The sequence below is a fragment of the Leptidea sinapis genome, chromosome 46 (genome assembly GCF_905404315.1).
Source record: "Leptidea sinapis chromosome 46, ilLepSina1.1, whole genome shotgun sequence".
Classification (NCBI taxonomy): Eukaryota; Metazoa; Arthropoda; class Insecta; order Lepidoptera; family Pieridae; genus Leptidea; species Leptidea sinapis.
The window spans coordinates 5,856,314-5,883,111 of NC_066310.1; the positions used below are offsets into that span (position 1 = coordinate 5,856,314).

Genomic DNA, 26,798 nt, shown 5'->3' on the forward strand with positions numbered 1-26,798 from the left:
TTTTTTTGTTGACGTTTTCGTAGCTGTCACTGTCAATCTACACGTATAAATTGATCTAAAGATTAACATCCAAATAAAAGTTTGTTTTATCATGAGCGATTGTCTGTCTTTAAATTCTTAACTTCACTTTTCATTTTTCAGTTAAATGAAATATTGTTAAGTTGCAAGGTTTAAATGATACTTAAACTGGAAAGATATTTGTGATTGATATTTATATAAAATTCGATTTATCGAACAGCGGAAGGGCCCTCTGGTGCATATAAGTGAAAACACATCTTAAAACTATTTTAAGATAAGACTTAAAAGTATCGACATAATACTGCCACAGACTTAACATTACTAAGTTATATCTTAATATACAAATATATATATGTACAAATAGTATTAAAACTAATCAGTCAATTTATAATGAATAAACAAAGTTATTCAACCACATCATAATATGCTTAAATTAGGTTACATAATATATATTACATGTCCATCAAATTATATAAAAACCACAACTAATAGTTTGCCATCTCTAAAGGAGTTTGCTCACTGCACCGTATCATACCACGACAGTGCTAGGAACGTGTCAGGCAAAAATAAATATGTATATTGAAAAGTACGAGACTGTCCACTAGACCGTTTTAAATGAGTAATACCATCAAAGTATAAATATATATCGAACATTACAAAGTTACTATAAAATAATATAAAATACATTAAACGTCAAACGTTAAATAATAACAAAGAATTGAAATAAAATTGTTACAAATATCTCAACGACACTAAGCGTCTTACATTTTCGCACGCTTGGAAGTAGTGATATGACGTCATAGAGCAAAGCAATTAACAATTATTAGTGTACAGTTTTTGTAAAAAAAAATCGCTTAAGTCATACTTTTACGCCTCATATGCCTGAACAATGGCGTCCAATTTCCAACTTTATAATGCGAAGATTTTGTAACAGTTTAAAAAATGAATCTTTAAATAACTTATAAAGAAAAAATTATTGAAGTATTTATGAACAAATTTTATATTAATACACATCCCCGTTACGTTCATAGCACGGTCATGGTATGGTACGGTGTCAGTGAGCACACTCCTTTAGTTCGACATCTATTAGATCATGACTTCGTTTAAATTAGAATTCGCTTGGAATTCAAACGGACAGTCAAAAATAATATAAAAACAGTCTCTTTTACAGAAGTAAATTTTGTCGGTAACTATTATCAATAAATCACTAATTAGTGTTGCTATTTGTCAGTCAATATCGTCGGGTCTGAGTTGTCTCTCGCCTTCACTGAGGAATATGTTAAGAGCCTTGTACAACAGATACAGGCCGAGCATCCGTCGTTCCCTGAGCGGCCACGAGGCACTGACGCCGTAGTAGTTCCCCGCCTTTAAGTTCTTCAGATTGTTCAAACACAGCACATCAATCATGGCCGCTTCGTACGTGTACGCTTCAGCGGGGATCACATTCTGGAATATATGGAGGCAAATGACGCCCACCTTGTCCGACCAGATGTCCAGGATGTGCTGGACTTTCTTGTCCTTCGATGTTCTGAAGTCGCGTTTCCAGAGAGTCAGCGCTTGGTAGAGATGGGAGTAGGGACGCGAGCGCTTTCCTGTGGGAACATTGTATGGTTTTTATATTTTAATTATAATTAGGGGCTAATTAGAGGCTAATAAGAAAAAAATGTCTCGCACTGCGCTGTTTCAACAGCATTTTTTGTCATCATCCTTGGTTCTTAGCAAAGACTTACAACATACAAAGGGTGCGAGACAGAGGAACATCTTTAACGGAGATACAACAAGATAGAAAAGGAAAGAGAATCTATTGTGACTGTAACCGATTTCGATTGACAAGTCGTAAACAGTCAGCCACGCTTGTCATTAACTCCTTACTGTCTTATTCATAATGACTTAGCGGAGATTTAAAACATCGCTAATATACGCTTGTTAAAAAATGGTATTCATAATCGCGTATTAGAGCTAAAACGCCCATTATCTCTTCGATAAGACTGACGTGACTTATAGTAGCTAGAACCCTTCTATAAACCTATTTTAAGCACTCGAACGCAAAAAACATGGCCGACATCGATCAGCTGCTCGTTAAATAATGTGTTAAATAGCTTCCCGCTCAATGTTGTTGGATATCCGTCCGTTATAGGTACAAACTTCAAAACTTTGATTTTTGAAGTTTGAAACTATTTTGACATCGACTTTTGACAACTGACAAACCATTGACATTGATAAGTTGTCTGTGTCCATCGACAGTTCCTCATTAAATTAGTTAAAATCATGTTTTTTTGTAACAAATGGCAACATTGCGTACGATAGAGACGTATTAGTTATGGGAGATTTATCTAACGAATATGAATAAGGAATTTTATCGAACGTTCGATAGGCTTAAAACACGTTTTAACAAATATAGCTTTATACCTTCGAAAAGCGTTTTATTATGAATAACGCAGTTAGTATTTTGGATAGTATACGCATTATCGGGCTGTCAAGTTGTTAATATGCCAGTCAAGACCAAGTATAGTAACTAGACATCGGTTTGGCGTGGCCAACATGAGACAGATAATATCTTATATATATAGGTACATAATATAACATAAGTGTTCTTTCACTATCACTTTTACATCTTAAAACCCAACATCGCACCATATATTCCTTCGATTCATTGACACTGATGTTGAATAAAAGCACGTGTAATAATTACAGTAAATTAAATAAAAAGAAACCAAAAAAAGTCGTAGGCTGGACTTATCACATTAAAGATTTACATGTGCAAGCGAAACAGGCGTATGTACTATGGTTACAACACGGTCGGCCTAAACAAGGAAATATCTACGATAACATGTGTGAAACTAAAAAGAAATTTAAAAAGAAATTAAAATGGTGCCAAAATAATGGAAACTCAATTAAAAATGGATATAATTGCCGCGCAACGATCTAAAGGCGATTTTAAGAGCTTTTGGAAATCTACTAACAAACTAGCATTTAAACCAACCGCTCCAGTTAGTGTAAATAACACTCAAAATAGTAGTGAAATTGCAGAGATCTTTGCTCGCCAGTTCCAAATAGGTAACGGTAGTGGGAGAAGCGGCTCGCGGGCGCAGTATGACTCATCGCGTTCGGATCGACGTGTCGGTGAGTCCTTGTCGAAAACAAGTATAAATAGTTGATATTTCACACTTTCCCAAAAAATAATAGTTTATTTATATAGACGCAAATAAAAGTAAACAAAATATCTGTGCAGCGCTGTCAAGTTTGTTTAGCACACCGGGTGTGCTGACCTTGAAAAAACCGTCGAAACAAAAAAAATCTAATCACTCCATCTCATTTCTTTACATAAGACTCGCATAAGTTTTTCTTTTTCTCGTGTGAGTGAGACGGAAGCTATCAATTAGTCTAATTACTATACTTGGTCTATGATGCCAGTATATCCTAAGTTTAGGGGTATAACTGAACTTACTTTAGAAGCCTCCATTCTGAGTCTGCTTAGCACAGTGTCAATTTCAAAAATTTGTTTCCATCAAAGAGATTTAAAGTGTTAAATACATTCCCATACCTTTTGTTAACAAATTATTACTCTAAGTATTTGTTGAACTAAATAAATATTTTAAGAATTCATGTAATCAATCAATAATATTGACATTGTCCTTATGAGCTTGTATAAGCATTGTAGATATGTTATCAACAAGTATTTACTAAATATTCTTTAACAGTTACATAATGATTAACAAACATTAGGACATTACATACTTCGAATTGATGTGATAACTAATTTTTAAAAAAAAAAAAAAAAAGACCATAGAGTGTAAATAATTCAATAGTTCAAAGGAGACCAAAAAGCTCTTCCATACATTCCATTCCACATTTTTACCAGTGGGAGGCTCCTTTGCACAGGATGCCGGCTAGATTATGGGTACCACAACGGCGCTTATTTCCACCGTGAAGCAGTAATGTGTAAGCATTATTGTGTTTCGGTCTGAACGGTGTCGTAGGTAGTGAAATGAGACTTGACAACTTATGTCTCAAGGTGACGAGCGCAATTATAGTGCCGCTCAGAATTTTTTGTTTTTCCAAGAATCCTGAGCGGCACTGCATTATAATGGGTAGAGCGTATCAATTACCAACAGTTGAACGTCCTGCTCATCTCGTCCCTTACTGTCATAAAAAATTATGTTGTAGCGTTTTTTATATAAAAATCTGTGTGGGTTAAGTAAGTTAACAAAAATCTTATTTTGCAAATTGAAAAATGGAATAATTTTATCTAAATAATGTATTGTCACCGGTCCTCGATAAATCTTCGAAGTTGAACGAAATCTGGCCGTTTAAAGTGGGTCAAAATCGCGCCCAAATGAGTCGGTTACAAACAAACAAACATACATACATACAAGGGAAGCTAATAAAAAGCGTGTAAAAATAAAAGATGCTGCCCAAAGTAACTGTTCCGCGTGAATGAAGTCGCGGGTAGAACGAAGTAACGTTTGTAAAATATAAAGTTACCTTTCCCGACGTAAAATATGGAATTGACGAAAGTGGACCACGAGAGATGCAGGTTCTGTCTGCTGGCTCTTGCAGGGAGGTTGTCAGTGAGTCGTGGATCCAGCAGTAGATACGTGAACGAGGTCTTCGTCGTGCCTTCGCGCCATTTCTTGTTCGCATTGAGGAAATCGGATCTGGCCTTCGTCTCCAGTTCTATGTAAGGTGATAGGTTTTTCATCCAATCGTCGCATCGGAGTGACCTTTCTAATTCTACGCTGTACGCTGAAATGAAATGAGAATTGTGAATACAGAATAAAAAGTAGTACTTCGAATAGTACTCCTACCAAAACCAAAGTTTTTTTTTTTAAAGACAATAAGTGACGAGACGAGTAGGACATTCAGCTGATGGTAATCGTTAGGCCCTGCCCATGACAATTAAGTGCCGCTCAGAATTCTTGAAAAACCCAAAATTTCTGAGCGGCACTACAATTGCGCTCGTCACCTTGAGACATAAGACGTTAAGTCTCATTTGCCCAATTATATTGACTAGCTATGGCGTCCTTTAGACCGAAACAGAATTAATGTTTACACATTACTGCTCCACGGCAGAACAGTTGTGGTACCCATAATCTAGCCGGCGTCCTGTGCAAAGGAGTAGTTAGTTAGTTAGTTAGTTTTACCAGTTTTTGGTTGAGCGTGATAACCGTAATAATAGCACATTATCAGATATTTCCGAAATGTCTTTAATTGCGTTCCGAGCTAGTTAAAGACACGGACGAGTAAAAAAAGAAGGATACCGCGCCGTGATATTAGCAAGTGAAGCACCGTTATGCTAGTGTGTGTGCAGTTACGGAGGATACTAGTTACACAATTTTTTCTCCCTTAAATAATCATATATGGCCACAAATACTTATAAAGTATCGTTTTTACACTTTTTCACAACGCACGACGGCATTTTTGAAATATTTTATTGAGACGCAAACTGATCTGTGACAGACGATGACAATTCTCAGAATGGCCGCCTATCGGCCTGTAGTAGTATAAGTGTGTGCGTGGGGCTATGAATTTACACGTTAATCGGCTTGTTTTGGTGCTACACTGTTATGTAAGATGACACGGAGTCCTTATTTTTTTAATAGTCCGTGGTTAAAGACTAAAAATACGATATATGCATGTCCACACCCCGCAATGTCCAGTGTAGCCTTTTTTACTACCCAGGTACCATTCAATGACACAGCTCAAAACTTAAATTGAAGCATATACTTTGGTAATTCTTACAAAAAATTATCTGAACGAAAGACTCTTGCTTAAATATAAAACTGTGTTTTAGAGGTATTAGCGCAGTAGATCGTATTATAACAGTTTTGATTATATTTGTCCGTACGTTTTTCCACGCTTATCTAATAGTAAGCTCACAGCCATAGATAATTTATACGATAGAGCCTCTTGCTGCTAACAAACAATGAAAACAGGCCACGATTATTACTTTTAGTGCGTACGTCATATACTCGCGATTTTCATGTCACTTTGTGTTAGTGTGAGTGCATTGCTCAAAATAGAGAGGTTAAGTGTAAACCTCAATTTTTTCAATGCTTTCACAGCTGTCACAGTCTATCCATAAATGATATTGTCGTAAGCTTAGATGTTAACTGTAGGTTTCATTTCAAAAACAAACACGTAGACGACAAGCAAGGCAGGCTCGTAATACATAAATTCGACAAATATACAATATACAGATCAGAATCCATAAAAATATATTATTAAAACCAATAGAATATTCTAAATAAAGTCTCAAGTTCTCAAAAATAATATTTTCATTCATTTCTTAGTTACTTGTATGAAAAGCAAGGTATTATAGAGAATTTAAGAGATAAATAAATAAAATGTATCAAAACAATACTAGGAACTCACCATATTTCAATAATTCAACCGATTTACTTGCAAATTTTATCTTTTTCACGGTCATAATTTTAATATAAAAATAAAATTTAAAAAAGCTATGTAAACAAACTAGAAATTACACTGAAATGCCAAATTTGACGTTAAACATAATAACTACAGTAGAAGCAAAAAGGTTTCATGTTAATGAGAAAAATATGTATATATAAATAAAAAAAAATATATATTTGAAGTTCTTTTAAATCGACTTCATAAAAGAAGAGGTTCCTATGTAGTTTCTATTGATTATGTTTGCTTCCTTAGACCTCTGTTATTTATAGACTAATTTGGATATTTTTTATACTTCTAGATTGGTCTCATTATAAAGCAAATCGGCTCTGAAGCTGGGATAGATTCCGATTTTATATACAACTAGTTGATGCCCGCAACGTCGTCCGCAACAAATTTTGCGGACTTGAATTTGTTTAGTAGTTCTTGTGTATTGTTCGGACATACAGTTTTATCGTAGGTGCCTATTTACAGTTTCAGCACATTACATTATATTTAATACAATGTACGTATAGTGTTGCATCAAAATTACTCTAACGTCCATTTACGAGTTAAAAATAAGAAAATGAAGTCCTTAGTCATAAAAAAACTATTATTACATTAATTATAAATTCACTCATCAGTTTCATCTGATATGCCAAAACGTACCACGCGCCCGCAGAAGCCACCTGCTGGGCTGTTTTGGCGCCAAACCTGGCGCCGGCCACTTGAGAGACGCTATTACCACTTGTGTTTACAATAGTCGAGGTATCATTATGCGGTTTAAATTACTGATTGCGAGATAAACAAGCTTGGTTATTGTAAACAAGAAACGCGATTTATGAAAGATTCGTGCTGTGATATCGCCGCTCTTTCAGAGTTGTACGAAAAATTGTTACTATTTTGCTAAACGCGTCAATATAAAAATATTGCAATTTATTACTTTGTATTAGTTTTACTATAGTGGACACGGTATAATAATGTTATGATTTCTTTCTTTTAAAATTTTTTTGTTTCTAAAAAAATACCAAATTAATTCTGGGCCAGTTCCCGTTGTATGTATCTAAACAAAAATGGCGCCGCCAGCTAAAGCCAAATAAATACTAAATATGTTTTGTCTTCAAAAGCGTTGCGCTTTGTTTTATGGCTCTTAGAACCAAGAGCAATTAATAATACACCCGGTAGAAAATTCTCTCTGGTGTTTTGTCTAGGGATACCTAGATATTGGCAGACTTTTGACAGCTGTCTTGCATAGGACCATAGAAACGCAATACATATTAAGTCGTATTTGTATTGATACAACTGAGTAACATACAGACACAGGGAGTAACTATCAAATTTAAGGTATTAGTATGAATGGCACTTACATTTCCCTCGTGCGTTCACCATGATGGGATTTTTCCTTAGAGTGTGTAACTTCTTCAGGTACAATGTCTTGTTGCTATCAAGTATCGGCCCCGGCTTGAAGCCTAGTTTGACGAGCTCGTTCCTGAGCGTATTGTTGTCGTACTCCATGGACGGCGGTAATGACGAGGCCACGGAGATGATCGTCTGGTCTCCACAGCTTTGTTCTCTCTCATCTTCAACAGGCAATCTGTAATTGTGCAATTCAATTTGTAGGGAATTTTTTTTAAACAGATGTTGTTGAGGGTATTTGTAAAATTAAATGTTTTTCATATACTAATAACAAGGAAACACTATGTGGATATATAAATATACCCTATTTAAGTATATAAGATAAGCTCAATGCACTTAACAAGCATAATTAATTAACAAATAAAAACTTTTGTAGTTTCTAATTTTTTTTTTCTTTATGACAATTTATAAATAAAATCTCCTACACCTTCAGATTACCTGACAGATCTCGCTATTTAGCCTAAGGTCGCCTACTGCTACCATAACTAAAGTTTAGTCATTAATTATCTTACCCCAAACTAGGTTCAAAAAATAATATGGGGGCCATACATGGGTGAAAACTATAATTAATTAATATACATAACTGAGCCATGACTGCGGAACAAACATTAATTATAAAATGTTTACATCTGCTGAAATTCGAACCCGAGACTCACGGGTTGTCATCAGTCAACCCCAAAAGCGCGTACACCTTCCTTAAAGGCCGGCAACGCTCTTGTGATTCCTCTGGTGTTGCAAGAGAATGTGGGTGGCGGTGATCACTTAACACCAGGTGACCCGTACGCTCGTTTGTCCTCCTATTCCATAAAAAAAACCCTAAACGGTTACAGGGTCGTCTTTGGATTTTCGATGTCCTAATTACAACATAATAATGTCATCTAATGCATTTTATTTATTAAATAATTACTTGATCGTAGCACATTGTCAGTTTCCTTGTTATCAATTACAAAATGTAATTTCAATCTGTTAATTATTCATAAAAGCAAAACACAAACATCCTTAACGATTCTCAAAATATGAACTGTACAAAAAAATAACAGGAAAAACACGGAGAAAAGGAAATTACGCGCTGCAAATTATGCATCGTGATAACAGGAAAGTTCACAAAATAATTTATCATGTGTAGTAATAACAAGTTCAAAAATATTATTCAATATGATATTTTATATATTCGAAAATTCTGTCTAAGGTTTCGACAAATATTTAGTGAAATTAAACGATGTATTTTTAAAATCACATAGTATTATTTAAATGAACTAAGTACTAATTTTAACGCGTTATGTTTTAGTTATTTTAACGTTAATTATTTCGGAATACTAATCAAATCGCCTGTAATCAAGATTTTAAGGATTATGAGATCAAATTAGAATACATTCGTGTCACCTAATAAGTAGTATGTGTACACCACGGCCCATACTCTCATACACACATACAGACAAACAAGTAAATCCCGCCTGCAGACTTATTCCCGCGCCTCAGCACTGAGTAGCTGCCCAATAAGTACGAATAGGTAGTAGTGTGCTTATATTGATTTATCAATGTGTTACGAGCCCAACGCAGCTACGAACTGTGTACGACTTAAAAAGAACCTTATTGGCGGGCCTCTTAGGTAGATATTTATTTGAAAGATGTAACTAAATAATATTTCTGTTACAATTACCACTTTATTCTTAAACGCCATCAAAATTTATGTTATTCCTTTAATGTTGCATGAGAGTATTGGTGACGGTTATCACTTAGTGACCATTTCGCGAACAGTCGATTGACCGTTTCGGCATCATTTTGATTTCAAACACTGACTGTGTTATTAATAGACGCGAAGTAAAGTTATTCCAAATATAAACCTTTTGGCTTTATCTTAACTTTGTCACTACAGAATAACATGACAGGGAGAAGTGATTTTAAACTTGGAGTAACCTTTTATTGCGTTTATTAATAAGACGGTTAAAATTGATAGTTTAGGTAAGTTTTGTTTGATAATGTATTGGCGATACTTACACAACGGAAGACACGCCGAGCCGCTTCTCAATAAACACGACATCCTCTTCTTTGTCTTCATACTTATACTCCTCGTGTACGTTCGCCAACACAATGCTCCCAGAGTAATTACTGCTAACCCCGCTACTGGCCGACGAGCGCCTCGTGTTACACACATTTACATTACTATCACCGCCATAAGACAACCATTCGTTTGTCTTGTTCTGAATGACAACTAACGCCTTCTCCATGGCCTTTGCATCACTTTGGACCGACTCATTTATCTTCTTTTGTTCAGATGAATTGTTCCCTTTCAGACGGGTCCTTGACTTGTAATTAACATGGGTTAACTTCGGCGATCCGGGTAAAGAGAAGTTTTCATATACACTCATACGCCTATTAAGGTCACATTCGTTTGTTTCTTCTAATGGTTTTACCCCACTTATTTCAATATCAGTGTGTTTCTTTGATAGGCAAGTCCTAAAGGTGCCGTCAGATATGTTTGATTCTCTGTCATCTGTGATTTGGAGTAGCCAGGGTTCGGATTCATTTTCGATAAGGTTTGTTTCCCCAAGTATGGTGGGGTACAGTTTGTTCATTGTGAATGTGTTGGTGTCGCACCAGTCCCGAACCATTTCTGATTTCCTGATGGTCATTTTGCTAATCTGGTCTTCGGTCACTGGTTCATATTGAGCTACTACTTGATCTGTCGTCACCAGAACCCTTTCTGCAAAAAAATACTAACTGATATTAACAGTAATAACGGTATGTTCTTCAGGATAGATTCCAGAATCCGAATGTCTCGACTCAGACGTAATAATAGGTTCACGGAATCTGAGATCTAGATGATAGGTACAACAACGGCGTCTTTTTCGTGAAGCAATACTGTGTAAGAATTACTGTGTTTCCATCTGAAGGGAGCCGTAGCTAGTGAAATTGCTGGGCAAATGAGATGTAACATCTTATGTCTCAAGGTGACGAGCGCAGTTGTAGTGCGGCTCAGAATTTTTCGGTTTTTCAATAATTCTGAGCGGCACTGCATTTTATTGGGCAGGGCGTATCAATTACCATCAGCTGAACGTCCGGCTCGTCTCGCCCCTATTTACATAAAAAATAAAAGTAAATATCCCGTTAGAAGTTCAAATAATGTTCAAAAAAATGACCATAATTGTGCTTAGAAATTTTTATACACAAAGTCCTATTAGTATAATGATTTCGTGTTACCTAATAATATTTATTTTTCAATAATTTTTTTTCATTGTGAACTGTGTTTCGAAAAGGTGTTTGTGTCGAGACGAATCTTCATGAAAATCAATATTTTTCAAAGTAAATTATAAGATTTTGTAATGCTACTAACTAATATATGCATTTACAGGCATTATAATATTATGTATTATTACATTAGTGCCATATTATCCTCTCAGTGACGTCATGAGGCAATAGTTATTATTTATGGTAGAGGAAGACAAGCGAGCTTACGGGTCACTAGATAGGAATTGATCACTACGGCAAAATAAGGGGAATCACAGGAGCGTTGCAGGCCTTTTAGGTAGGTATTCTAGATTTTTTTTAGGAACCCTTATCTTATCGTCCTGGCAACACCGCGCAAGGACTCATTCCAAAGTTAGATTGTTAGTATGTAATCGGTAGTACTTTTGATTGGAATTATTTTCAGTGTTTGCCTGGACAAACCGAAATCTTAGTAACTATAATGTGACTAAGATGGCGGCTTCTCCCTATTTCAACTCACGGGGATAATACCTACGTACACGTCTGCCTATCGAGCAGCGGGTTACGTGTTCGGTCACCGCTCTCCCACGTTGTATATTTTTGCCGTCTGTGGGCATATGTTGTTATTCGAATACTTGTGGTAGACATTTTGCAATTATAAATCCGAGAAGGCAACGACCCAAGCGATTAAAACTCAAAAGGGCTGTTAATGTAAAGCTTATTATCAATGACAGGCTCAACCAAGCCACGCTTAATTAGTGGCCCAACCTGCAATTTGAATGTTTGCGACTAGAAAGATTGTAGTAAGCCTTTGTCAACATTATGTATTAAATGTTAAAAATAGAACTTATTATAAAAAAGGAAAACTAAAAAAAAATCTCTAGGTACAGGGTTTTAAGTTTTGCACGTAATTGTTTCAATTGCCCAGCTCCTTTGCGATTGATAGGTAGGTACATAGTTTTACCTTTACGCCTGGCTTATTATTACACAAGTATAAGCAGTTTTTAGGGTTCCGTAAGCAAAGGGTTATGATCGAGATCTGATACTAACTCCCTCACTGTATCACATAAACCGCTATTGACAGACAGCGGAAATGTTGACAGAGTGTGCATTGTTTAAGTCGCTGTAAAAACATTAGACTTGCAATAAACTACCAGTTCGGAGGCTCCTTTGCACAGGAAGTCGGCTAGTTAATGGGTACTACAACGGCGGCTATTTCTGCCGTGAAACAGTAATGTGTAAACATTATTGTGTTTCGGTCTGAAGGGCGCCGTAGCTACTGATATTAATGGGCAAACGAGACTCTCACGGAGACGAGCGCAATTGAAGTGCCGCTCAGAATTTTTGGAGTTTTTCAAGAATCCTGAGTGGCACTTGCAAACAACGCACACTCTCATACACGCACAACACACACGCATATTTTGTTTATTGTACAGAACGTCTGTCGGGTCAGCTAGCACAATATAAAAGAAGAATGTATAGTGTTATAACTAGTACGATAATACGGAACCCTTTGCTTTTTTTTCTGATGAGTTGCCACAACACTGAGTACAGTGACCGCAGAACTATATTTCTCATGTGGGGGGTGAGCCCACGCCTTCCGGAACACATCATGCGTAACAGCTATCAAGGCAATCTGGTGGCTTTGATTAAAATTTTTGCGTAGGACGGGAAATTGTTAGTTAACCTTTGGCTTATAAATTTTATTGGGTTCACGCGTGGGATGAATTAGAAGGGACTTTATTACTTTAAATCTGAGATCATTTATGCGTCTAGATAGACTATGACAGCTGTCAAAATTGAATTTAGATCTAACCTCTAGTTTGAGGAATTCAGGCACACTAACACAAAGTGTCATACAAATCGCAAGTGTAAGACGTAGCTTGTCACTCACACTAAACTAATGTTCCTGGCCTGTTTTTATCGGTTGTCTAACAGCAAGAGACTATCTAGACATTTAAATTACCCAGTTATTAGTTTTTGGCCACTCTTTCGATTGGCATTATAAAAGTAGGGGAGTTTTTTTTACATTTCAGTCGGTTCGATTCCCAGACGAGGCAAGTAATTTTTAGAAAATCTTTGAATGCAGAAGTACTAACTTTTAAAAATAACATATAGTCTTCTTTCAGTAAAATAGCACATCTTCGATATTTAAGGTACTTTCCCTTCATGTCCCATAACTTTGGGACAGCCTGTATATATATACTAGTAGATGCCCGTTGCATTCGCAACTACAGGTTTTATCTCAATACTGCCTGTCAGCCATTAAGTTGGCATAGTGACATCCCATTCTGAACGGACGCGCGCCAAGAAAGGGAAAATATCTATAATATTTATATCTATATATATATAAATGAATTGCTGTTCGTTAGTCTCGCTAAAACTCGAGAACGGCTGGACCGAATTGGGTAATTTTGGTCTTGAATTATTTGTGGAAGTCCAGAGAAGGTTTAAAAGGAAAATGAAAAAATGAATAAATAAGAAAATGCTGCTAAATTAAATAAAAACAACAAATTTGTTTTTCCTTTAATGTGTCCTACATAATTTCTATGAGAGAATTTATTGACGCACGGTTTGACAGTTCTGCTGTGAAACAATTTCACTGCCACAACAGGATGCATATTTTACGAAGTAATTTTTGATGTTATGATATATTCAAAGTCAAAGTCAAAAAATCTTTATTCACTGTAAAACTTTATAAGTTATTTAGTGCAATTATTGACAAATTCATGTAAAAACATTATTTTATTTATTATATACAGAACAACGTCTGTCGGGTCAGCTAGTATATAATAAAAATGGTCTTTGTATGCGGCTCTTTCATGCCTAAACCACTGATCGTATCGACATGAAACTACCACCATTCGATGCGAAATTTATCTAAGATGGTTTATGGCTACTTATTTCTCGAATTTCAACGTATCTTCATTAATTTATTTCCTTTTAAAATTTGCCCAGCAAAGCGGACGGGAACGGCTAGTATATATATCAAAAAATTATAGGACAGTAATGCTGTTACCGAAATACTGATTTTTTTTTGGATTCATTAAGACTGTCGCCTATCTTATAAGAATTTAAATTGAGACGAGCTCGTCAAGTCAAATAAGAAGACGCAAAATAATGAACCTTAAACATCTGACATGACTGACTAATTAAATTATAATTATTTAGAATACATTAAGTTACTACGAAATGCAATGATGTGTTTGTATAAACTTGAGAAAGGATGTTTCTCAATTCGGTTCCAAGTGAGCTTGGATTGTAAAATTCTGTTATGAGATCGAATCCGAACGCCGCGGGTAATAAAACATTAATATTGATTTAATTCGTGGATTTTTTAGATATTAAAAGTAAAGTCAGCCATTTCGAACATCGGCCATATTGTTTTATGATGGCCATTTTTAAGTTAATTGAAGCGCCGCCAATCGATGTTATTAATTATTCACTCCGTGAACCCGGGATTCGCCTTACATCATACACTTAAAAGAAAATTATAGAAAAAGCTTGCGCGATAGAAGTACATCTCTAATGGAGGTACAGCACGTTTTGTTTAAGAAAATATAGAAATAGTATTTTCTTTCCGACTAACGGAGTGTTACACATTTAAATGAAACACTTTTTAAAGGATTTAAAAGCGTTTAATTGTAACTGTTGATACATTAACCAAAATAATAAGTAACATATATTCAAAATCTCAAAAATGTGCACCTACATATGTTGAGTTCACTGACATACACATGGGCAGGAGAATTGTACACGTACTGAATTGAAAATCTAAGCCATTCTCAACTTCACAGGAACACACAAACAAAATTCATCAAAATCGGTTCAGCCGTTTAAGAGTTAGTTCAATGGTGCATAAAAACCATCCTCGAATCTAATATCTTGTGTTCAGTGACAAACACACGCACAGAAGAAATGTATATATATATTATATACTAGCTGACCCGACAGACGTATTTTTTTTTTCATCTTATTACAAATACAAAAAAAAATAAGTAGCCATAAACCATCTAGGATAAATTTCGCATCGAATGGTGGTAGTTTCATGTCCATACGATCAGTGGTTTAGGCGTGAAAGAACCTCAAACAAAGACAATTCTCACTATATGTATATTTATTTCACGAAACAGCCTGGTAGCGGACGCCCAATTTTAAAGTGCAATATATCGTTTATAAAGTAATTGTTAGAATAGGATTTCGCAACATATTTTGAACGTTTTCTGGGAAGCATCTGCGTTTCTAACCAGAAATGGTCCGTTGTCCTAAGAGAGAAGATTGGGGAGTTCTGAATCTTTCGGGATGTGGCTTCAGCAGAAGATACAAAAAAAATGTGGCTTTCTGTATTTTAAAACCGCGGGAACTTAGAATTATCTTTTGTAGATGGTATGGAAGCTTGGCCGTCGCCTGCTCGTCGAAATTCGTCCTAAAATCTTGTACTAAGCAAAAAAAAATATAAAAACTATAGCTGCATAATCAAAGTGACTATTTTATGCGCCTGTAATAGAGAAATCTTTGTCAGTTTGGCTGTTTACGCACTTAGCCTGTTTGGGCCATTGTGTGTGTCCGATCGTCTTCTAACTCCAACCAGCCCAGATCGTCCCAGAGGTCTAGCAGTCTTTTAAAATTACTACAGACATCCGGGAGCGATGCTGGAGATCGGTGGATTTGTGGCCGTTTCTCAAGCGCACACCTGCATTCTTAAAGGTAAAAGCTAAACCTGTGAAAAAATAAGATCGCTTCACAACAATGAGTCAACGTGTACATGCATAATATATATCGTAACATTTCGTAAGATAAACTAGTTTCCAATCACAAACGCGCGCGGGCCGCGCCGTGACTCACAACTCACAACAGAGGAACTAAGTTTCACAACACTTCCTTTGTGCGATTCGCTAAACAAGTTATTAAGGGAAAATTAACTTGTTAACAACACATTCCCATATTTTGCTGCTATTGTGAAAGCCGGCAACTGTTTTTCGACATCCATGCCATTTCTAACTGACGCCAAATAAGGTTGAAAAATTAAATAAAATAGGAACAAGACTTATTAGTTTCGTTAAATTACCTAGTCTTGCCATAAATACTGAAATAAAGAAAAAAAATCTTGGTTATTGAACATGGTGTTGTTAAGGGGCACTACCTTCACAATAATAGTATTTTGATACCCTTGTGCCGATGTTATGACCCCATCAAACCATTACTGAAGTCGGATAGTGCCCACGTTGCACTCTGTCGACTAATTGAGAAGCTTCCTTAGAGCCTTGAGCATAAATACGGTCATTTTGTTTGTTAAATAAACTGTTGCGCAATTGTAAGAAAAAATCTCATCCGTAGACAAAAAATTTCTGTTCGCAGAGGGAGGACCCTTTGCGAACCGCCCTACCACCCTATTCTTTTTTAAATTATCATTTAAGAAATGACCAGTCTGTCTCTTAATGCCTGCAAGTCCTAAGTCATCTTTTAAAATACGCGACATGGTGCTATCTTCATTTCCCGTGATAAAATCTTTTGCTTTCGAACAGGATTTCTTCTTTCCTTTACTGCTTTGACCACCTTTTTCGTACGAACACTACGTGGACGGCCAGATCTTTTTCTGTCACAAACATAGAAGGTCTCATTGTACCTATTAATAGCCTGGTACAAATACATTTTACTAATACCAAGCGTTTGGAGAGTTTTAAAAATTGCATTTGCCTCCATACCGACTTTATGTAATGCAACCACAGCGATTCGGTTCTCTTTATCACCCACTCCATTTTAATATCGCAAAATATTGTACAATTGGCGCCAAAATAAGAAAACCCAATGAACAATCATATAAAAATGACAGATTCCAAATTCAAATATAATATTTTGTATATTTTTAATTGTAACAGTATTTCTGGCTAGACTAAGTATAACCTATTGGTTATATAAAGTTTCGGGGTGTGTTTGCAGCTGTTCTCCTGGACAAATTCATCTATTTTGATAATTATTTATGGGTACAAATAGTTCTCGTCTTCATAATTAAATAATAGTCGCAAGTTATAAATATATTATTATAACTTATTAAGTTCAATTTATAAACCTTCAAGCTTACAGCATACTACCACCTTAAAGGCCGGCAACGCATCTCTTGTGTCATCCCGGTGTTGTGTATATCCATGGTTGCGTCACTATTCCTATTACGTGAGCCTCTACCCCAGTGTTCCCCAACCTTTTTTATGCCATGCCCCACTTTAACATATCTAAAGTTTTATGCCCCCCCCCCCCCCCTACATAATTTTAAATAAATTTAGTTTTGTTCCCTTAAGAAATATAAATGGAAAATTTTAGGAAAAAATCACTATAAAGTTGTTATCAAAACATCGTAAGTAAAATTTCAAAACATGTAAGGAAAAACTGACATTCAAAATAATTAAAATTTTTCTATATATTTTTTTTTATGAAAATAACGAGACGACGGACGAGACGGTAAATCATTTACAACACTAAATCCACATTCAGCTAAATACGAAGATGGAAACAGTCGTATAAGTTTCTCCCATTCTTAGAATTTGCCTTTTTTGTCAAATTTGTCACCAATAGCATTGCATTTAAATAACCCACAAGCGAAAGGGCTAAAGTCTTGTCAAGTCCATTTTTAAATTGACTCTCTTAACTATCAAATTGCCCCCTGTGGGGCGTGGGCCGCACGTTGGGAAATACTGCTCTAGCTCGTTTGACCTCTCTTCTATCTTCTTCTATCTAATATATAAAATTCTCATGTCGCGGTGTTTGTAGTTAAACTCCTTCGAAACGGCTTGACCGATTCTCATGAAATTGAGTGCATATTGGGTAGGTCTGAGAATCGGACAACATCTATTTTTCATCCCCCTAAATGTTAAGGGTGGTCCACGCCAATTTTTTTAATTTGTTTGATTATGAGTCAGCATTAAAAAATACATACAACTTCAAATTTTCACCCATCTACGATCAACAGTTACTTTTGTATCGCGATTTTAATATCGGCAATACAACGTTTGCTGGGTCAACTAATCTATTTATATATATATATATATATATGGTCAACTTGGCTTTTGCATTGGGCTGTCTTAAGCTTAGGCTCAGCATAAGTTCAGCTGATAAGTAACTATTAAGGCGACACAAAATGCCAGCGACCTTGAGCGATATGAGTTCACGACTGCCGGCTATGTAACAAAGCCAATATTTCCAAAATTCTCGCGTGGAAAACGTAACATGATAACAGGCGCAAACAGTTTATGTGCTTACATTCCTAATTATTGATTTATAATCTGAATAAATTTACCTACACAAAAAAAGCACAAGCTATAAGAATAACTTTTCTGAGAGTAGTGCTAAACAAACGCGTCATGCCGAGAAAAAATTTGTTTGACCACAAAGAAAAGTGGTAGTTCAAAATAGCTCTGGAGTGTTAACTATAACTAACAGCAAACATTAGCAACCTACAAATAAGACTTAAGGGTATGCGGAACAGGATAAAATAGTGTTCACTGCTCCAAATGCTATATTTTCACCATCAAACTTGTCTAAAAACACCTCGTTTGGGTCTTTTGTGTTTACCCTTCGCCTTAAAACGATATCATCAAAGATTATGCTAACCTTACACTCGGCTAAGTTTTTCATAAGTAAAGTCTGAGCAAAGTCTTAGTACGCTCTTTAGATCTCAGCCTAGACCTAGAAGATTTTTTTTTTAATGAAAATAAGGGACGACACGAGCAGGACGTACAGCTGATGGTAATGGATACGCCCTGCCCATTTCAATGCAGTGCCTCTCAAGATTCTTGACAAATCCAAAAATTCTGAGCGCAACTGCGCTCGTCACCTTGAGACATAAGATGTTAAGTCTCATTTGCCCAGTTATTTCACTAGCTAGCGCGCCCTTCAGACTGAAACACAATAATGTTTACACATTACTGTTTCACGGCAGAAATAGGCGTCGTTGTGGTACCCATAATCTAGCCGGCATCCTGTGCAAAGGAGCCTCCCACTGGTAATGTAAGAATGTGCGACGATCAGATCAGGGACGTACTGAAGAGGGGTCAAGGGGCCAATACTAAGCTTTAAAGTGGTATTTGACTTATTACATTTAATGAAGGGCTATGGAAGTTATTGGGTTTAAGACAGAAATAATTTAAGGCTGGGGACCGGGCCAACGGCCTTGAGAAATCGAGCGGAGCTAGGTTGCCTCTCTTGTACAAGATCGCCATAGTTTTAATTCAGAATTAGAAGAATTTTTAATTTATTACAAACATAATACAGTTTTATTTACTAAACTATGTCATGTTAAATAGTATTGGTGTACAATTAATAAATTTTCATACAATTTTTATATAGATTGAATTATTAGCGTGGCTCTAACTGTAAGTGTTTGGGGTAATTTGGTGATTTTTTTTCGCACTGTCTATAAATAATTAAAATTTAATAAAAAAAATTAATTTTCGTCTTATAATATAAACTTTATTATATAAACCGCCAAGAAATGGTTATTCGCTATTTTGGCGATATCTTGGGATAGGGGCCTTATTCAAATTCAAAAACTCTTTATTCGTGTAGGTCTCGGAAATGACACTTATGAATGTCAAAAAATAAAAATATTTTTTCTTATTGAATTAATTAATTAATTAGAGATTATACAATTGCATCAGCCGTTTGTAGCCCGGCGGCCTTTGGCGAACTTTAAGTGAATCATTTATAATAAGTTTTGAGGTTCTTTTAGTCTAGAAACTGATCAATAGCTCAACAGTGTAGTCCTCTTAGTAATCTAATTTACGTTCTATATTTTTACTAACTGTCAATAAAGATGCTTTTTTGTTTGTATTTTATACTTTCACTAGCTGACCCGACAGACGTTGTTCTGTTCATAAAAAATAACTTGGAATTACGTAAAATCCGTTCTTAGCTGACCTCTACTCGGTGAAAAGAATGTTCCTACCAAATTTCAAGTCTTTAGCTCTAATGGTTCCAGAGATATCGTGATGAGTGACTATATACGTGGAAATCTCTTATATATATCTTAAGTATTTTTTATTTTACATTAATTAACTATGTTTTTCTTAATTTAGCGTATTTAACCCGTAAACATTTTTTGCAATTCTTCTACTACTGTTAATTTAGTGGAAATATGGCTCGGTTTGAAATAAATATTTATTTAACAAATGATGCAGAAACAGAAATTCATCATTATTATACAAATTTAATTTGAAAACAAAATTTATGAACGATGCGGGACTCGAACCCGCGTCCTCTCCAACTGACCCAACCGTTCGAGTTACATAAGTAGTTCATAAATGTCATATGTCTTGTTTAACTCTCAGCTTGTGGCTTCATCTACATTCTACAGGATCTACTTTACAGTTGATAACCTCAGTCATAAATTTTGTTTTCAAATTTAATTTATGTAATTAATCCCAGAAGTGGGGAAAAAAAAATAACAAATTGTTCATCATTATTATATCGAAAGATCATTCGAAAATTCCTGATTCCTTTCAATGGTAATGATTTTAAAGATGGCATTTTTTTATTAAAAAAGGGACGTGACGAGCAAGACGTTCAGCTGATGGTAATTGATACCCCCTGTCCATTATAATGCAGTGCCGCTCAGGATTCTTGAAAAACCCCAAAAATTCTGAGTGGCACTACAACTGCGCTCGTCACCTTCAGACATAAGATTTTAAGTCTCGTTTGCCCAGTAACTTCTCTAGCTACCCTTCAGACCGAAACACAGTAATGTCTACACATTACTGCTTCACGGCATAAATAGACGCCGTTTTGGTACCCATAATCTAGCCGGCATCCTGTGCAAAAGGAGCCTCCCACTGCATTTGATAAATTCATAAAAATACCACTTTATTATTAATATCCGGACGACCGAGCCTTGCTCGGATTTTTAAGAATGTACAAAACTCGAACAAAAAAAAAAACTAATAGGACATCTGGATTCGAACCGGGGTCTTCTGCTTTCCGGATCACCCAATCTCCCATCTGAGCTATAAGAGTCTTGTATATAGTGGCGAAATTTACCTTTGTATTCTAATGTTATTGTAGCTGTTTCTCATTCAAACATGGATAAAACCATTTTTTTTAAATTGAAACCTAGCTAGATCGATTTATCACCCCCGAAATCCCCTGCATACTTAATTTTATGAAAATCGTTGGAGCCGTTTCCGAGATTCAGATTATATATATATATATGCAATACAACGTGTCTGTTGAACTAGTAACTATATAAAAACTGAAGTGAATCTTGAGATCGTAATGCTATACCATTATCATCAGATGCGTGTTCGTCACGGCTCACGCGTCACGCGTCACGCCGCGTCGTTCCAACTTTAACTCAACTGAAGTAATAAACTCTTTGGTATGCGTCACACAACGACAAGAGCACTATAATATTACTTTTAGTACTTTACGTACACTTTACACAGACTTGTCTCAAAATTGAGAATTCATTAGCAGTTTTAAAAATATAATTTCATTTTAGAAACTATTCGAATGTAACATTTTTGGTTTCAAGTTTTTTTTTATGACAATAAGTGACGAGACGAGCAGGGCGTTCAGCTGATGGTAAATGAAACGCCCTGCGCGTTACAATGCAGTGCCGCTCAGAATTCTTGAAAAAATCAAACTCTGAGCGGCACTACAATTATTGCGCTCGTCACCTTGAGACATAAGTTGTAAAGTCTCATTTGCCAAGTGTTTTCACTAGCAACGGCGCCCTTCAGTTCGAAACACAGTAATGCTTACACATTACTGCTTCACGGCAGAATTAGGCGCTGTTACCTCACTCCGCCTCCCACTGGTTCGGAATTACATTCATCAAAACTTATATCAGGGATGACAGTATAATAAACAGGTGTGATTGATTGATGAAATAGAGGAAGTAGTAATTGTTATGACAGTAATCAAGGCGAAAGCTGTTCACTTTATCAACAGCGCCATTTGTTTCTAAGCAACGTGGTGTTTTAAATAAGTGATTTGATTGATGTCAAAAATAATTCTATACTAAACTATTTTGAAAATAGTATGTTTAAATTACGTATGTACACCGAGGGACGCCTACATTATAGTGTTATATATGTAACAAAAAAAAATTACAATTATCGATTTTCAAATTCATCGCATAAAGCGTTGGACATAAAGCTATGTTCGTAATTATTGTTTTAATATTACGTATTATTATAATAATATTTACACACTTTTACACAAATTATCTTGCCCCAAGAAGCCTGTACTATGGGTACAAGACAATGATATATTTAATACAATATACTTACTTAAACATACCTACATGACTCGGAAACAAACATCCATATTAATCATATAAATGATTGCACCTACTGGGATTCGAACCCGGGACCTCTAGCTTAGTAGTCAGGGTCACTAACCATTCGGCTATCGGCCGACTATCTACAAATAGAGATAAATTACTACCGTCTACTGTCAGTAATTAGCTGTCAATAATCTGAAGCTGTCCCAATATACCCGATAAGTCATTCTTATCGCCTTATACAAATTTCTATTGCTGGTAAACTATACGTCGTCCCATTGACAGACAGCGTGTAAGATAAGGTGAGTTACCGTCGATAAGTTTATTGGGACAGAAAAGTCAACGAAAGTTACGATTTTTATCTCAAGTAAGAGATAGACTGAATATTGGGAATGGCCGTATATCGGTCGTAAATTTTTTATATTATGTATTATTGCAATCATACTAGCAGGTATATTATGAAATAACTCTACTACATGTGCCATGTGTTGAATGACTCACAAAAGCCTTTTGAAAAAGCAAGACACCAATAGGGTCACATTGCTCTCGGCAAAAAGTACAAACGAACAGAAACCCACAGCTGCAGTCATGTTTAAAAATAGTTGAATGTATCGCGAACATATCACCACCTGTTTTACATCGGGCACCTGTTGTAGCCTAATTGCTGCAAGCTGATATTTTCAAAAGATGTACCTACATAATTATCATTATAGAAAGATTATCACTTCCCGACAAGAGAACTATATAAGAAAACTGATCAACTATCAATAAGTCAGTTATACAAAGTACGCATACTAGTTAGGAAAATACTCTTAAATTCCGTACATATCCAAATCACTTTTAAGACAAATTAACATAAACATGGTACCCGAAACAAACATAAACTACAATTAACTAAAGCTAGGACAAATTCTGGTATGAAAACTATACAGTTTGAGGGAGCCCTACTATATAATGACTTGCCGAAAGATATATTCGAGGAAAAATCTTTTCCAAAATTTAAAGCTAAATTAAAAAAGCACTGTCAATCACAATAGGTAGATTGCTTAGAACATAGCGTGTTTTTAATTTATTATTGTTTAAAGTCACCGTAACTATACAATTTATGTTTTCTTTTATATTTATTTAGAATCATTGTTCTCATGTAAGTGAACTTTTGTTCTTTTTGAGAAATAAACTCTTTAAACCTAATATTATCTTACCTAGTATCTTAGTTCATTATTACGACCCCTATAGCCCAGTGGTTAGAGACCCTGCCTACTGAGCTAGGGGTACCGGGTTCTAATCCCGGTAGGTGCAATCATTTATATGATGAATATGAGTGTTTGTTTCCGAGTCATGGATGTTTATTATGTATTTATGTATGTTTAAGTAAGTATATTGTATTAAATATATCGTTGTCTTGTAACAGGCTATAATTAGGGGGCCTACTCCTAAAATCGATATTCGATAAATCGTGGCATTAGTCGTATCGAATCCTACTCTTAGTTACATCGTAATCAATGTCGAAACGATGATTGAACGAACGAAACATTATTCGATAATTTTTTTTGGATTTTTGAATTTGAATTTAAAATTTGAATTTGAATTTAGTAGGATAGTTGCGATATATTCGGAGTATTATCGTATCGTTCCGAATGTATCGTTGTCGATTTTGCGAGTAGACGTCTAGTTTCGGGCAAGATAATTGGTGTAACAGTGTGTCAATATTATTATTATTAGGTCTAGATAGACTATGACAGTTGTGAAAAAAAAAAAATTCCCCGCCCAACTTCCTTTAAATGTCTCCTCTCCCTAGTTTTCACTCCTTTTGTATATATTTTGTGTAAATATATTAAAATAAATAAGATTAAGTTGTAAATAGCACTAAGTACTTATATCAAATAATTTAAGTAATTATATTTGTGTTTGTCCCTTATAGTCCTAACAGCATGTATATTTGTTTCAGGTATAAGAAAATAAAACTTGTTTCAATCTTAAGCACCGATCAATAATATTAAAATTTGTAAAAGAATACTCTAAGCTTGGTGGTCTACCTTAACGTGACATTGGCAAACTTGTGGTATACCTTCCACAGGAGCCATAGTAGGAAGAATAGAATAGAACCTCTATTTTGAGCAATTCACAAATTGTCATACAAATCGCGAGTGTAAGACGTAGCTTGTCACGCACACTAAACTAATATTCCTGGTCTATTTTATCGGTTGTCTAACTAAGAGACTCTATCTAGACATAAGTATAAATTATCTAAGCCGAGTATAATTATCAAAAAGAAGTCATCGACAGTGTCTTGTCTGTAGGCCAAGGTTAGGACATAATTGAGATGCTTCATAGTGGCTTAAATTGATTTTGTAGGTATTCGATAGGGCTTAAGGGCATGTAACGCACCTGATGAAGACATCTTGTACGAACCAGCCAACCATGGGCATTCCCGCCACACCAATATTTTATTTTATAAAATTAAATAAATAATTAAATATTTAAATAATACACAATATGAAGAATAGTCAAAGAATCCAATTCGTTAAACCTTTTTACTCATTTTCCTTATTTTATCAATAATGTCAATGTGGTTGTACTGATAAATACCAGATATGCTCTTATCTTACAGGAAATTCATAAAATGAATACTATAATTATTATAAAGTAATCTAACTCAGATGAGGGCAGCTCAGGGCCAATCGTCATGGCGATATTTGGGGGAGGCCTTTGTCCAGCAGTAGACAACTTCTGGCTGAAATGACGATGATTCTATCTCATTTTTTCTCAATATATTCTTCATAATGGAATGTATGCTCATAGGCACATAAGTGAATTTTGCTAGAAACTGTCATAACCATAATGTAAACACCAGGAACGGACATAAACTTATAATGCCTAATACTCGGCTAAGCCGAGTTAGTAAGTATTTTGTGGGGCGATGTAGATGCTTTTACAACAAGATCCCAGAATATCTTCAAAACAAAAGTATTATGTTATTCAAAAGATTTGTAAAAAAATGTTTGTGTGGTAAAGGTTACCATAACATAAATGACTTTCTTAATGATACCACAGATTGGGAATGGAGCGACCGTTCTCACTCTATTAAATAATAAGTTTAATTGTACAATATTACTTTGTAAACATATTTTTTCGATGAAAAAAAAAAGCCCGCTGAGTTTGTTGCGCCCATTCTTCTTAGGTCTAAGGCATTCATTTTGGAATGGGTGGTAGTTTTTAACTTACATTCAGTGATGTCACATCCTATTGAATAATATATTTGAATTAGAATAAAAAACCAGTGTTTACTTACCCAAGTCTAATGTATAAGCACACTGTGAGCCAAGGGAGTCGTCAGTCTCATCAACAACATTATGGAGATAGTCGTATACATCCCACTGCTGTTCCCGTACAGCATAGTCAAAGGCAGAGACGCCATCCAGGTCTTGTTGTGATGGATCTCCACCACATCCAATGAGAAGTTTTATATTGTCCACCCTTCCCCATATTGCAGCTATATGGACTGGAGTCAATCCATCGTCATTGCTAAAATATAATATTGCACTAATTGGTATTCTTGCAATCCAAAAAACTTAACAAAGTATCCAAATAGGTGTTTGCATTTCTAACAAGAGTAATGTTGCTGTTTAATTTTAAAAATATCTAAATGTCAACAATATAAGATGTTTGGTAAAGATGTTTCAAATTTTAACATATAATGTGCTATCCTAATATATACGGGTGTTGAAACTTTAAAAATATTTAGAAATATTCTATAAATAGAAATGTTCCTAAAAATGTTAGAAATATATTAAAACAAACAAATGGAAAATCGTAATCAATTCATATGAATGGTACACCATTTTTTGTTTGTAATTGTCACATTATGATCAAGTTAAAAAATACATTTAGAAAAAAATTCAAACTTACATTATGTTAGGATCAGCCCCATTCTTAAGCAATATCTCAGTACATTCTTTTGATTTATCCAATGGCTCTATTCCTACAGCTAAATGTAAAACTCCAATACCTTTGCATGGTAAAATTACATTCAAGTCCACAGTATTTTCAAGTAAAAAGTTTTCCACCGACCTAAAATAAACATAGAATTTATTTTGAACAATAACTCAAAAGAAGGCGAAATTAAGACAGTGAAATATCCCTTACCTTGGTTCATCACTTTGAATTAAGTCATATAATTTAAAAAGTTCTCTAAAGGCACCCATTGCTTTCGCAAATTCAAACTACATAAAAATTCTACGGGCTCGCCACTTAGATGTCTTCATTTCCTGTAGGAATTTCCTGCTTGCAAATTTGTACTATCACAATATCTAATTTTAGATTATGAAATAAGTTACGTGCACTATTTAAATAATGAGATTTATAACACATAAAATACGAGCTCTTATAAATATATATCTTCCAAAATTTTATCGTATTATCTCCCAAGAAATATTATTTAAGTTTACGATGAGCAAGCCGAATTGTTTTGTAATTTAAATTAACGTGTAACGTC

The 26,798-nt window shown here is 35.2% G+C and overlaps 1 protein-coding gene across 2 annotated transcripts; it reads right to left on the reverse strand.

Annotated features, from left to right (window-relative positions):
• Positions 1 to 1,141: 1,141 nt before the first annotated feature.
• Positions 1,142 to 26,798, reverse strand: LOC126977937 (ankyrin repeat and LEM domain-containing protein 1-like). 2 transcript variants are annotated; one of them, XM_050826632.1, is made up of 7 exons: positions 26,450 to 26,798; positions 26,213 to 26,374; positions 25,596 to 25,828; positions 9,823 to 10,528; positions 7,776 to 8,002; positions 4,504 to 4,764; positions 1,142 to 1,610 (listed from the first exon to the last, which is right to left on the reverse strand). In XM_050826632.1, the coding sequence occupies exons 1-7, from the start codon at positions 26,506 to 26,508 to the stop codon at positions 1,246 to 1,248; spliced, it is 2,013 nt and encodes a 670-aa protein (XP_050682589.1). In that variant the 5' UTR covers positions 26,509 to 26,798; the 3' UTR covers positions 1,142 to 1,245. The 2 variants fall into 2 exon arrangements, with proteins under 2 accessions (XP_050682589.1, XP_050682590.1); XM_050826633.1 differs by lacking the exons at positions 7,776 to 8,002; positions 9,823 to 10,528; positions 25,596 to 25,828; positions 26,213 to 26,374; positions 26,450 to 26,798 and adding an exon at positions 6,394 to 6,493.

Excerpts from the sequence above, each read along its gene's own strand:
- LOC126977937 (XM_050826632.1), bottom strand. The coding sequence starts at position 26,508 with ATGGGTGCCTTTAGAGAACTTTTTAAATTATATGACTTAATTCAAAGT. Across the intron at positions 10,529-25,595 it reads TGCTTATACATTAGACTTGG|AAAGGGTTCTGGTGACGACA; the intron begins GTAAGTAAACAC and ends ATTTTTTTGCAG. Across the intron at positions 1,611-4,503 it reads CATATTTTACGTCGGGAAAG|GAAAGCGCTCGCGTCCCTAC; the intron begins GTAACTTTATAT and ends ATGTTCCCACAG.